Source organism: Oxyura jamaicensis, chromosome 4 (assembly GCF_011077185.1).
Source record: "Oxyura jamaicensis isolate SHBP4307 breed ruddy duck chromosome 4, BPBGC_Ojam_1.0, whole genome shotgun sequence".
NCBI classification, from domain to species: domain Eukaryota; kingdom Metazoa; phylum Chordata; class Aves; order Anseriformes; family Anatidae; genus Oxyura; species Oxyura jamaicensis.
In genome coordinates this window covers 92,236,276-92,251,157 of record NC_048896.1, presented here as the reverse complement: position 1 = coordinate 92,251,157, position 14,882 = coordinate 92,236,276, and the positions used below count along the sequence as shown (strand labels likewise).

At 36.0% G+C, this 14,882-nt stretch overlaps 1 protein-coding gene across 8 annotated transcripts in view; it reads left to right on the top strand.

The window, feature by feature from the left end:
- The window catches only part of CTNNA2 (catenin alpha 2), a 483,606-nt gene that overhangs the window by 439,076 nt on the left and 29,648 nt on the right, over positions 1-14,882 (top strand). For all 8 annotated transcript variants that reach the window (XM_035325436.1, XM_035325437.1, XM_035325439.1 and 5 more), the window contains 4 exons: positions 1,169-1,282; positions 4,738-4,919; positions 8,052-8,157; positions 11,942-12,076. In XM_035325436.1, the coding sequence (XP_035181327.1) occupies positions 1,169-1,282; positions 4,738-4,919; positions 8,052-8,157; positions 11,942-12,076 (537 nt within the window). The remainder of the gene's footprint in view (positions 1-1,168; positions 1,283-4,737; positions 4,920-8,051; positions 8,158-11,941; positions 12,077-14,882) is intronic.

The following is a 14,882-nucleotide window of genomic DNA, read 5'->3' as shown; positions in this document are numbered from 1 at the left end:
AGCTGGGAGGGGACAGAACCAAGAGAACTGACCCAGATTGGCCAAAGGAATATCCCATACCATGTGGCATCATGTGAAACTATAAATATAGGGTGGCTGGCCAGTAGGTCATGAGCAATTGCATTGTGCATCATTTACTTTGTATATTCTGTGTTCATTATTATTATTATTATCCTCCCTTCCTTTTCTCTCCTATTAAGCTGTCTTCATCTCAACCCATGAGTTTTTACCCTCTTTTTTTTTTTTTTCCAATTCTCTCCCCCATCTCGCTGTAGTTGTGAGGGGAGGTGTGAGCAAACAGCTGTGTAGTGCTTAGCTGCCTGCGGGTTTAAAACCACAATGATCTCCTATATATTTAAGGAAGATTTTTTTCTTCCTATCCTGTGCTAGAAGGTGAAAATACCAAATAAACAGATCCATCATTTATCTTTTTCCTCTCTCCCTCTCTCCCTCCAACATTTTAAAGAACCTGAAAACAAGCCATATGTAACTAGGTTTGGTCAGTAAGCTCAGATACCCTCACATTGTTTACATAGCACCAGCAATGGAGATAACATAGTTTCAGTATAGGGGGTGAAGCAAATTCCAAAGGCCTGGATCTGAAAAGAATTGTTGGCACCAACAAGTCAGAGCAGATTATGAATTTTACATTCATTTCAAAAACGGTTGACATAATTTACATTTTATTTCAAGAGGAAATCTCTTATTCACTTTGATAACTTTTTCTTCCAGGATGTGAGTTACCTTTTCCCATGTATTTACTTTTTCTTTTGAAGTTTATGCTGAGATTCCAGTAATATAATGGTAGTAGTGTCCATTTATAAATTAAATAGTATTGTTTTGAAATACTACATTCCGGTTGCTAATGTTTCCAAAGGATGTTTGTTCCTGGAACTGCATTCATCATGTTAACAGAGTTTTAAAAAGTTGCATCAAGATAATGATATATGCCATTTGTAAAGGAAACTAAAGTTGAAACAACTTAATTTTTAAGCCAATTCAATTTCAGCTCTTGACTATATGGGCAGATGAGTTAATTTAGAAGAAAAGAGAAACAGCATTTCCTGGGCAGGTAGTTGATGAAATAAGAACTCACTGTACATAGGACTTTGTATCCTTTATAAGCTTGTCATCCCCTCTCATGCTTTCTCTCCCTTTCTCTTTCTAGACCCCTGAAGAGCTAGAGGATGATTCAGACTTTGAGCAGGAAGATTATGACGTTCGCAGCCGAACAAGTGTTCAAACTGAAGATGACCAGCTTATTGCTGGCCAGAGTGCAAGGGTGAGTATAAAACCCATGTTCTAAGCTAAGTGTTTGTATAGCTACAAATGAAAAGCTATGCCTCAGAAAGCACATGCAAATTTCAGATCTTCAGGGTCACTTGAGAAATAACAGGAGTAATTTAACCTAGGTGTTTAAAGTTTTTAATGTCTCACCTATCTGAAAAGTGCTGAGTTTATTGAATGATTTTCCTTAGGCTTAGGTTATACCCTGTTATCACCTATTTGCTCTGTTTAGTGCTGTAAGAGGAGGCCTTGCAAGTTTGGAATGTGCTGTAACTGTAGCAGTATTCAGCAAATTAAAAACTGAAATTAAAAAATAAAAATAAAAATAAATCCCATCAGGGCACCATGTACTGTATCCAGAAAACTCTTATTTTTGTCATGTTTCCCAGTGCGCAAACTTGTCAAGGAGAGCTGTTTAGGCTCTGGAGTAGTCCCTGTAATTTAATTGTAATTGAAGACATTTGTTACTGAGTCAATGTAATTTTACCAGAGTAATTATATCATGATGAACTGTACTCTTTGTAATTTGTGACCTTAGTTTGTGCATGGGGAATGCAAATTAAGCTGATGAGTGCTTCAGGGGTCACAGGTGCCAGAGAAGTGAAGTTTGTTGACACAGGATTTTGCCAGGATAGACACATAGGTTCTATGATTCTTTGCCACTCTCTGATGAATGTTTACCTTTCACTAAACACACAGTTCATCTCAGATTAAAAAAATAATAATAACAACAGAAGTATCATTTGGGGGATAAATGACATCATGAAATTATGTTTGTCTGGAAAGAGAGTTAAACAACAACAACAAAGGCCTTAGAATTTCTCAGCAGACAATCACTGGTGAATTGGGAACTACCTGGATTATTTCCATGGCTGTTTTGCACATTTCTTCAGGCTTCTTCTGGTAATAGAACTTGCTGAAAGTGAAGTAATGAACTAAATGAGAAGCATGCACGTTCACAGATATACACAGACTCTCTCTCCCTCTCTCTCAAACAAAAAGCTAGTAGCTTCTTACCTTGAATTCTGGAAGAGGATTTGCAAGACTGAGAACCTCAAAGGCCAAAAGGCAATGATGGTTTGAAAGATTAGTTCAAAGGATGTGGAAGGAGAAGTTATCAGCTGTTGTAGGAAAACACATAGTATGTTAGGACTTGAAATAAACATTATAGACACTGAAAAGGAAGGATAATGCAAACCTAAATGAAGTTTACTTGGAGGTATGGGAGAAGTGCCAGACAGATACAATGAAATGTGTGGAAGTTTCTTTTCTTAAATTCGTTTCACTGAATATTGAATACAGATGGTAAAAATTCCATACCAGGTACCAGAAGAGCTGGTTCTCTGTCACTATATCCCAAGAACAAAAAAATTAGTGTCTGTTATTAGGTCTCCTGGATATGATGACTAGTAACCTCACTACCTAGATGAAGACCAGTGTGTTTGCAGGTCCCATCCCAGTGAGATGGGTGACCAGGAACTGGCACTGAAAGCATGAAGTTGGGAGAGTTGCAGAAAGACATCTGGATACCTGTACCTTACTCTGAGAACTATAACGAGTATTCTGGATGCAAATGAATATCTTTGGGGTATTTTTATATTTTAAAGAGCATAAAGTTCTGTTAATTGACTACTAAAGTAAGTCTGAAATATAAAACTACTGAAGTGTAATATTGGTATTTTGGTAGTCATTGTTTTTTAGGTTACATCTAAGATTGGTTATCATGTCATCTTTTTTTGATCTAAAAACCAAATACAGACTGCAGTGATACTTTTGCAAAGAATCTAGTTCACCTAGGGACTTAGGAGTCTTAATTGTATTACATTTATTGCAGTTATTATCACTGCTGCACTTAAAACCTTCTGCTTTGATCAGCTGCACACTGTATAAGCATAATATATTATAAAGACAGTCCCATTACTGGGTAACTTATAATTCAGTATGTCACAAGAAGCAACAAGTGGATGAAAACATAAAATGAAAACATGCTAAGAAGAAGTGACACCATCCACAATCTTAAGTCTTGAGTGACTCATTGAAATGAGTCTGCTAAGCAGAGTAGTATCTTATTTGAACCTTTTCCATAGAAAAGCTAGATTTTAAGTTGTGGATTGTAATGGATTTGTTTAATATGCTTACTGTATAAAGCTATTAGCATTTCAGTAGGAAAGCTTGTGTTGGTCTTCAGTAGGAATAAAACTTGAATATATGATCTGCGTTTGCTGCAGGATATAACTTCTTTGAAAATGTATCAGCAGCTGGAATAGACATGTTAAAACACTGCACACCAATTTAAAGGCTGTGCAGATGAAGCTGCCCACTGAGAGAAACCACATGCAAGACATACAGACCAGCTTTCCAAATTCTACTGCTCCCATAATATTCTTTTAATTTCAATTAATTCAACTGTTTTAGTGTTTTATATGTGTTCTTATATATTTATTTATTAGCTTGACTTACACTGCATTTTTCAGTAGAAAGACTAATATGCTAACATTTCAAACTGCTGAGTTACATTGATAAGGCCTAATTAAAAGTCATGTGTTGAATTTTAATTTGATTAACTTGCAAATTTCTCATTTTCTGATCTACTGTTTATAACCTTTCTTAATTTCAGTTTTGGAAAAGGTCAATTATGAATTTTTAAAAGCCAAGAGCATTTTAAGAATATGTAGAGAAAGACTTCAGCTGATTGAAAGTGACATAAACAAGAAAAAATGTAACGACACTTAAATATATGTCACACCCCATTAAATGTGGTCTTGAGAGCCCTAAAGCCAAATCATAGCTCAACTTGGAAATCATTATTGGAAGTGTCCATTTGATGTTCAGAAATAATTATTGTAATTTTGTAGGCTTTTCTTTTCTTCTTAAGTGGGTGGGGGAATTTTCTGCTTTGTTGATAATGTCGAGACAAATTAGTATCAACTCATTTAGTGTCTTTTTGCATATCCTGCAAGATACAGTTAGACTACTAAATGTTATTGAAAGGTACATTCATTACACTTCACTTCAGATGTATTGTCTTGCATGTCATAGCTTATTTTAGGTTGGGTTAAGCAGAAAACTGCTGTATTCCTGACAGAGATTGAGACTGGGGGAGTTGCTGGCAATTCACTCTGCCATTTCCAATAGATTTCATTCATTTTCTTTCTCCTAAAGGTTATAGATAATTGCTGTTAAATCTTAATCTTCCTCTATGGAGTGGTGAAGAGTCTGTATATCATGGTATTACATCATTTTTAAAATTTTGAAGGTAAAAGAAGGCCTACAAACATCCTATGATTTTGTTTGTGCCTGTACTAACAGAAACGAAATGTCTACTGGACTTTGCTTAGCATCTTCCACTGCCATAAAAAGAAGCTAGAAGTTGGGCACGCGATTTGAATCAATACGTATATTTCTAGCATCCTTTTTTCATGCCCAGCTTCTCCCGTTTTTCTTCTCCAGGCTATCATGGCTCAGCTTCCCCAGGAGGAAAAGGCTAAGATTGCTGAGCAGGTAGAGATATTCCACCAAGAAAAGAGCAAACTGGATGCGGAGGTAGCCAAGTGGGATGACAGTGGTAATGACATCATTGTGTTGGCAAAGCAGATGTGCATGATTATGATGGAAATGACAGACTTTACTAGGTAAGGACAAAATAATCTAGGTTAAGGACTTCTTCAGACATCCTTCTTATTTCCTTTTTGTTGCAATTCATAGCCTATTGAGATGATGCACTGTGTTTTGGGGGATGCAAAGCCTGATGACATAGGTCATACATAATGGGATGGGTTCTATGGTTCTCTGTGCATGATTGCTCTAGATATTTCACCAAATGGAATTAAATACTTGAAGTTTTGTCTTATTTGCAAATTTGTTTTATTTGCAGATCATCTTGAATTTCAGCAGCAAAGATAGTCTGTGACCTTACAGACACTCGACTGACATTTTGTTTAGTACCGATCTAAATGCATGTGCCTCCCTGAACTTTCAACATTTCAACACAATTTGTGTCAATCAAAAATAATGGCAAAACTATTTATATAATTTTGAAGACTGAACTTATTTCTAAAAAAAATACCAAATTAAATGAAACTGTTTTGATCTAATACTTCATTGTAGTCTGTCAGTAACGATTTTTTTTTTGCTTTCATTTCTTTTTTCTATTGATGTCTTGTTCTTTTCTAATTGCAAAGAATCAAAAGGCCATTCAGTAGTGATATCATGTAAACAGAATTATTTTGTTTAAATGTGGTCATATTATTAATCACACCAGGGACAACTTTTTACAGGATGCTTTGGATTACAGGTCACCATAATAAATAACAGCTTTTTTGATATTTATTTTGAATGGGAGTTCAAAATTATAAATGTAATTTATCACAATCTGATTAAATAAAACTAGACAAAAATCTTATTTTTTATTTTATATGTTTTTCATTATTATTTAAATGCCTTGTGTCTAGAGCATTCATCCAATTTCAGAGAAAACAGTCTCTGCAGTGGCTACAGTGTTTGCACATATACATATATTTTTATGTAAATAATATTATTTTACATGGGTAGCTAATTGGTATAGGTATCAGCAAATATTTTTATGCATTTTAAATTTAAATATATATATAGAAAGTTTGGTTACACTTGAATAGATGACTGCTTTATTTATTTCTGAATAATTATTCTCTCAGTTTACTAATTTTTCTCCCAGATTGTGCTTTCACAACTATTCTTTTGGCAGCAGACTTACAACTTCTGTATACCAAATGAGAGTGTAGAACCTCCTGTGAGGGGTGATGATTTCAAGAAGTCTTAGTTACCTTTTGTATTGTTCTTGTCTTCGGCTCTCTGATCCTTCTGTCAAAAAACAGAGTGAAAAACTGCCCAAGCAGTGCCATCATTTCACGTAATGAAGAAATAATGTTCTAAAGCAACAGTCCAGAATATCAATGCTTTCTGCAACCTTCTGGACAATCTTTGATCCATTAAGCATCAAATTGAAAGTTTTGTAATTGCATTTTCTACCATCAAAAGAACAGAACTAATATGAGAATGAGAGAAAAACCACTGGCATATTTGAAGTAAATTAAAAAAAAAAAAATACCAAAGTGCAGCCCTGTCTACAGCAGATTTAATAAAAACTTGTTTAATATATTCCATTAAAACAGAACAAAGCCTTTTATACATGTTGGTTGACTGTAACCTCAGCAGTGTTTAAATAGAATTATTTTTTTCAAGTGTATGGAATTTCTGACAGACAAATGAGCTGCTATAATTAATGTAAAAGCATATGAGGTCACTATGAAGTATTTCTGTTACAGTTTAAGTTCGACAGAAGTTAGATATTTGTGTTTCAAGATCTGTTTGAAGTGGAAATGAAAGTATGGAAAGAACCTTAATGATTCTATGATTCTAAGATAAAAATGGAAATGTGTTTCAATGTGTGTGGTTTCACCCTGATTGGCAGCTGAAGTCCACCAAACCACTGTCTCACTCCCCCCGCCTCAAAGGAAGAGGGGGAGAAAATACAATGGGAAAAGGCTCTAGGGTTGAGAATAAGGACAAAGAGATCACTCAAAAGTTACTGTTCGTGGGCAAAAAAAGACTGATTAGGGAGATTAATATAATGTATTGCCTAGTATTAAGAAACTAGAGCAGTGAGAAACTAAAAGCAAGCTAAAAAGACTTTTCCCCCATTCACACGCTTCTACTCATCCCCCTGATGGGGGAATGAGGGTTGCCGTTAGTCCATAACACTTCATCTCTACCAGGCCTTCATTTTCATTCTCTGCCACTGCTCCACGTGGGGTCCCTCCACAGGTCCCTTTTGGAGCCAGCTGGAGCTGGCTCTGATCTGACATGGTGCAGCCTCAAGGCACTTCGCACAGAGGCTACCCCTGAAGGCCCTTGCTACCAAGCCCCTGCCACATAAACCCCGTAATAAGCCCCAAACATGTTATTCTTGGCATCACAGATGAAAAAAGATGTGAAACTAATAGTATGTTGTCCTTAGAACACCTTCGGATTTACGTCAAAATATCCAAAGTTTGATCATGTTATGATTTTCCATCAGCCTTGTCCAAGGCTGTATTTCTCCACATAGTATCAAAATTAAATGATTAAATAAGGGAAATCAGCTTCTTTCCAACTGAGACATTCTCAGGGGCAGTAGCAAACGTTATTATAAGCAGGATTAAACTTTTGTGTCTGAAACAAACTGCAGTGACTTGCAGTGCAAGTCTGCAGTGACTTTTTGTTTTTTTCAGATATATTTTGGTAACTATAATGATTAAAATCAGATGTTAGTACATCATCTTAAAAGTATAGTATCAATCTTAAAACAAATCATACGTTTTAAATGTAACAGAATTATGCTTCAAGAATCTTTGTTTTATGTCATATCTAAAAAAAAAGGTTTTCTAAACTGTGCCATTCTGCTCTAGACTTGACAAGCTTAACATCAACCACTGTCTTGAGAATAGCATACTTTTTAATAGTTGTGTGCTCAAGAAAGAATGTCAGCTTAACGGGCACTTAAAAATGCATATACATTTAGTGTAGCTCCTGTGCTTAAGGCACCATCAAACTAAATTGCTAGTGAGGCATTTTGTAAGAGAGGAAACATAGCAGACCAGTATCTTAATCAATCTGTACTATACAAAGTAGTTAAAAGGTGTATTTGTAATAAGTTAAGAAGTTCATGTTGCTGTTTTAAAATCAAATACCAAATGGGGTCACTAAAACTGCTTCCTTGCATGATTGTTCGTAATTGTATTTCACAGAGGTAAAGGCCCACTGAAGAATACATCAGATGTGATTAATGCAGCCAAGAAGATTGCAGAGGCAGGATCCAGGATGGACAAATTGGCACGGGCGGTAGCTGATCAGGTAATAACAAAAACAAGCATGAATATAATTTCTATCAATGAGTTGCATTTTTCAGGATAGGAGTATCTTCTGTAGCAATTAACTTGTTTTTTGCAGTTCAGAAAAGTCATAAATAAGTCTTAAAACCTCAGAAGTTCCTGAGTTGTTCCACAACCTCACTTTCTGGACTGGGGAGAATATTATAATTAGATTAATATATTTGCTGGCATGAAAGTGGTAGACTTAGATGCTCTGTTACCCTTGCCATATGCCTAGTACTTCTTATATTGTTTCAGCTCTTTCTTTCAGCAGTTCCTTGATATTACACTTTTCTTTCTTAGGATATCCTGATTCCATGTCTTCACCTTTGCATACCCTTTGCAGGGTATTGTGTTCTTCTTCTTACTGAGCCCTGGTCTATGCTCTGGGGTCTGTGGGTCCCATTACCAAATTCATTTCACAACTATCCAAATAGATTTGCTATATTCAGCCCTTTTCTTTCAGATTAGATTATCTATCCATCTGGATAGAAAGAGAAAGCATTGTATTAAAAGTCAAGAGCCAAATTTCAAATCCAGGTGTTTGGTTCTAGGTACCTAATTTTAGATTTATGCAAATTAAAGTTGAAAATTTTTTCCCTTGGAAAAAAATATCTCTTTTCTCTAACAATTCCCTGGAATACTCTGTAGAAAACATGAGAGAGTATAGGGAAATGAAATAAATAAAAAATTGGGGTTTATTGGGCTTAAAAACTTTTATTTGTTCAACTAATTCTGATTTCCTTCATCTTTCATTGTGGATGTTCACCTAATACTAATTTAAATGTCCAATTTGCTGGCATACATTGAGCAAATGAGCCTTGGGCAACAAGATCTGTAACCCTTGTGCATCTCGTGATCTAGAACAAAAAAGAAGGTGATTTGGTGATGATAACATTTTAAAATGAGAGACCTGGGCCTGTTCAGACTGAGAGGGGATCTCATCAATATGTATAAATACCTGTGTGGGAGACAGAGGGATTTGGCCAACCTCTTTTCAGTGGTTTGTGGGGACAGGACAAGGGGCAATGGCCACAAAAAACTTTGCAGTGAGGGTGACGGAGCACTGGAACAGGCTGCCCAGGGAGATTGTGGGGTCTCCTTCTCTGGAGATATTCAAGGCCCTTCCAGACGCCTACCTGGGCAGCCTGCTCTAAGGAACCTGCTTTGGCAGGGGGGTTGGACTCAATGATATTTCGAGGTCCCTTCCAACCCCTTCAATTCTGTGATTCTGTGAAAAACTTATGTGAAAACCTCATAATGCCACCTAACTATGAGTATCAGTGCCTCACTTCAGATACTCATTGTAGAAACATTTCTATAAATACTTTTTATGCAGCTTTTGAAGGAGTCAGATCTTTTATTGCTAATAGTAAAATGTTTTACAATACTTTCTTTGTAGAGTTTTTTCCCTACATGCCAATATGTTTATTGGCATTATTTGTCATCTTCCTACAGTTTCTTTCTTTTCACTGGCATCAGCAGAAACCTTTCTGGAAGTGGGAACTATAACTTCTTTGCCTCTAGTCTTTCTCTTCAAAATAAGTATTTATTTTTTGTCTTCAAGGAAACATGCAATAGCATGTAACACGTCCTGCTAGGGATCATGATCCAGAGTGGCAAGAAAGAAACCTGAAACTGCCCATTTTTCCATAATCTCAGAAAGTTTGCATTTGGGGTTTTCATCCCATTCCCATCCTTCATATGTAGCAACTGTGTATTTTAGTGTAAGAATAAGAAATCCATCTGTCAACTGATGAAATCCCCTGTCTACAATATCAGAGGTGGAATATTTTCAATAAACCTGAGGAACAAAAAAAATGCTAACATGCTGTGCTTAGAGTGCATGGTCTTGAGTCACATTTTAAATTTCAGAAGACTGTAACATACACACTTTGATAATAACAGTAAAATCACCATGAGAATGAAGTGTTTGTTTTAATGCTTGCAGTTTAATGATATTTTACAGAACTTTGGAGATGCTCATGCAATATAAGCTTTTCATGGACAGTTGCATTTTTAATTACTGTTCCAATGAGAGAGATCTTACATTTTCATTTGCTCCAAGGTACTTGTATTTAAAGCCTTGTCAGCTCTCTAGAGGTATTACTTTAAAGTTCATTTCTTTCAGTTCATAGACTTCAAGAGTAGGGTAAATATTTCTGTATTAAATTGCTGCTAGTAGGGAGAAGAGGTCTCTCAGGGATTCATGCCTTAAAGATATGGCAACTGTATGAGAAAGAGAGGCATTATAGCATTGTCGCAAGTATGGAACAGATTCAACCTAACTGCCACAGTGAACCTCCAGCTTTGTATATTGTTAAAGGGAGAAGAAAAAGCAAGTGACTGCTTTCAGGACTGTAAATGATACTGTATGCAACTATTTCACCTCAAACTCATTCTGTGCTGGCATTAGGTATTGGGGATAGAACAGTCATCTCAAGTCAAGACTTGTGATGCTTTTGACCCATGTGTGTTTAATTCTATCAAGTTTTGTGGAAGTGCTCTGATAATATTTCACCCTACACATGAAAAACTGAGTATAAACTTTTTAAGATGCTAAAAAATGAATTTGGAAGCCCCTAAATCTTTGATTTCCAAGCAATACATTCAAAGATCATTGTCAGTCAGACTTTATTAGATAGCCCTGATAAGTATATTGGAGACATGCTGTTAGCAGTGGGCCCTTTTAGCTCTTTTTAATCAGAGTGAATTACTGGGGTCTGTTCTCTAGGGCAAGACTAAGGATATTAATTATAAGAGTGTTGTTTATTATACTGTTGATATTGTGGGGGATGATGCCATTTCTATTAAGTGTCCCAAAGACCATGAATAAATTACACTTGAGCCTTTTCTAGTTGTCTTTGTTATGAAACCTTCATTAAGTCTACTGTGTTTGACCTAATGCAATTTGTATTAGCACATGATTGATAGCACCCAGTGTTCAAAATGGTACAGGACTGCAGATAGCTTTCCACCTGGTATGAAAAGCTATCCCTTAGACATGCAGAGAGACCAACGTAGCTCATTGTATTCTTAAGAAGGGCTGCAAGACTGATGGTATCTCCAGAGACACTGTGTAATATCTCACTTATAGTTTAGTAAATTGTTTCCCTCTGGCACAGACCAAGGTATTTAGGCATTAACAATAAGCTTGCCAAATCTGTCGATATCGAAGCCAGGCAGGCTCACATCTACCTCTTGAGTACTTAATATGTCAGTAAGGGCCCTGGCTTCTGCAAAGTCTGAAGCAAAGCTGTGTCCCCTGAAAGTCTGTGCAAATGCCAGAGAAACTGGCATGACAGTCAGCAGTTGGCAGTAGAGTGGATGTGATCAATTGGAAACGGCCCCTACTGCATCTTAACCATGGTACCTAGCAGGCACCCTGGTACCTGGAGTTTCAGATCAAATATGGTCTTTTGGCTACTCAACAGATTCCTCTGCTCTGTACAAACTGATATCCTCAAAACTGAACCTCCTCCCAAAACATAGCAATCATGTTATTTCCTTTGTCTTTCATTAGTGGCTGACTGAGAGGTTTTCCTTTTTACAAAAAACTTAAGGAGCATCTTCAGGTTACAATTCATAAGCCTGACTTCAATGAAAGATAGTTTAATTTTTGTGTTTCAGCAAGTATCTTAGAGAAAGACAAAGAGAAATGGGCCACCTAATGTCATATACATATTGCCACTATCTCCTCTGATTACCTCTCTATATTAAGCATATAAACTCAGCTACATTTAATCAAATATCTATTTTGTCTGCAGTGCCCTGACTCAGCCTGCAAACAGGATCTGCTAGCCTACCTACAGCGCATTGCCCTCTACTGCCACCAACTTAATATCTGCAGCAAAGTGAAGGCAGAAGTTCAGAACCTGGGAGGAGAACTTATTGTATCAGGGGTAAGCTGGTATTTGTATTTAGCATTTTTGTTTCCCATTGCAGTACTTAAAATGGAGCATTTTTGATGACAGTAATGTATAAAACAAAAGTAGAGTGATTCATGAGCAGTCATTTTAAAATTTTATCACCATTATTCCAGACCTTACAATAACTTGCGTAAAGCAATTGATTTTTCCAATTACCCTTTGTTTATAGTAACCTTGTAAAATCTTCATTCTTCCAAAAGAAAAGTAATTTCATAGCGTAGAAAGTCATTGCCAAGCTGTGAATATTATAATTATTTGGAGCTTTTGTACATTTGCTCATTATAAATCTTCTTTCCTTTGTTACTACTGGTAATTTCCTTCCTCTGTGCAGAAACTAGCTTTGTATGAACTGCATATTGTTAAGATGGTGATGACTAATGGGATCTCATTCACTCAGGTTCCAATGCACACTAGGTTTAGCAAAAACTCTTGGAAGGCCAGCAAAATATTTTAATTTTTGATGCACGTGCTGTTTTCAAATAAAATTGCCCAGCCTGATGATTATATACCTTTTCCCATTCTGTTATTTATTTCCACTGAATACTAGAAACATTTTACTTACAATCATTTATAGAAATAAAGTCAGGAAGGTGCAGCAGAGCTCATATAAGTAATGAGTTTTCTGCATTTTTGAAACTACTTTTTCATTCCTTCTCCTACTGCTGTACTCTGTACTTCTGAGATATTACTAGAACCAAGTAGTAGCAATTAATGCTCTTCAAAAAAGACTTAAAAAAATAATTACTGGTTTGTTTTTTTTTAACTAATCACTCTAGTATTAGCCCCATGACACCTTTGCAATCTTCAAACTCAAATTCAGACCATATGTATGTAAATGCATAATACATTTCACTCTCCTGAGTGTTTTTAAAACTGGTGGTTTGTGATACCCAACATACTCAAAACAAGTTTGTTTTCAAATGCTGTTTTGAAAAAGCACCCTTTAATTGTTTAAGCCCAATCAAGTACGAAGATTGTTAGGACAACCTGTGCCCATCATTTCATCCATAAGATTCCCCAGTGAAATCACTGGCCTTCCTCAAACATATCAGAAGTCAGAACAAATGTTCTCAACTATATAACATGATTTTTTGCTAAGCACTGTGGAAGGTCTTAAACATTTGCCAGGCTTTCTCGGATCCGCCATTCTGAAATCCTAAAAGGAGCTGCTTAAATGTTCCTGTGTCTGTCCTGCAATTGGTCTTCACTTCTTGACGTACGTACTTATGTAATTTTAATACCTCAATCTTCCCACAGCAATGGAAAATCCTCTTCCATTTTCCTGGAATTAATGGAATGATCTGTCCTTATATCACTGACAGCTATGCTACATAGTAAACGCTATGATCTTTTCTTACCCACTGCCATCTGGGTCAAGCTTTTCATACCCATTAATTTTTCATATTCATCTATCTCTTACAGTTATCTGAATCAGTGCTTCTACCAGCTTGGCTTTTGTGGTTGTGTGTGTTTCTTTTTTGAGTCTCTTTATTCAGTGTATGTGGATGCTGAATAAGCCATTGTGAATCTCTAGCATCTATTCGTTATTGGAACATCACCATCCGTTGTGAAATTTAAGTGGCCGAACAGCTTGACTTCATTTCCAGTCTGGCGTTGTTAGCATCTGCTGCTTACCAGGCTTCATCACCATTGTGTTTCTGTTTGGTTGGGCTTTGACACTCAGTTGCAGACAAGGCAAAATTAGCTTCAACCACAAATTACTTGAGTCTCTTCCAAAGACTCAGTAATGTTGACATACAGAAATGTTTAAGATGGCTCGGTTTGCTTCTTCTCCTGTTGCTCTGAACAGGAGACGATGTAGAGAGTTTGATGCTGTGCATCCCTTTTTGATAATGTTATCTTGTTATCTGCAATAACACAGTTAGTATCGTGCTTTCCTGAGAGTGTTTTCCAAGCAGTTTATCTTCAAGGTGCTGGCTACTGTATGCTCCTTTGCTATCCAGATATCTGGTATCCAAGTGCACATCTACATCTGCTTGTCTACTTGCCGCTTCTGCTTCCATCTTCTTCTTCATTTTCTCTTGGATAGCCAATTACAAATAAACAGTATTTTATTTGCATTTAAATGAAATACCATTATTTGGCAACTTGCATACAGTACAGTGCTAGAAGTCCAATAGAAATCCAGAGTTAAAGCTTCCTTTAAAACTATGACTATTGAAGTAAGTTTACGTGAATGCACTATATTTAAAAGTATTTTGATGTAAATAACAAGAACCAAGGTGATTATTACCATACAGTAATTTACTACTGCATTTACAAAGAATCACAATAAAATTCAGATGGATCCTGAAGATGAGTTGTGATTCAGAACAATTATGAAGACTATGATCTCTGCTTGAATTTTTGCAATATTAAGAGTATTAATCAGTGTTTATAAATTAAAATAATGCATTCATATGCATGTATAAATGTATGTATGTGCACATGTATATTTATGTAAAAAGGAAAGAGGTATAAAACCAATTAAAACCTAAATGACAGGTGTAAGACACCCCACAGCTATTATAGTTTTCATCTGTCAGGGGAAAAGTGTTGCAACAACTTAAAACATGCCAAGTTTATAATATATAATGTGCTATGTATCTTTTGGTGATACCTTTTCTTTTCTTTTCTTTTCTTTTCTTTTCTTTTCTTTTCTTTTCTTTTCTTTTCTTTTCTTTTCTTTTCTTTTCTTTTCTTTTCTTTTCTTTTCTTTTCTTTTCTTTTCTTTTCTTTTCTTTTCTTTTCTTTTCTTTTCTTTTCTTTTCTTTTCTTT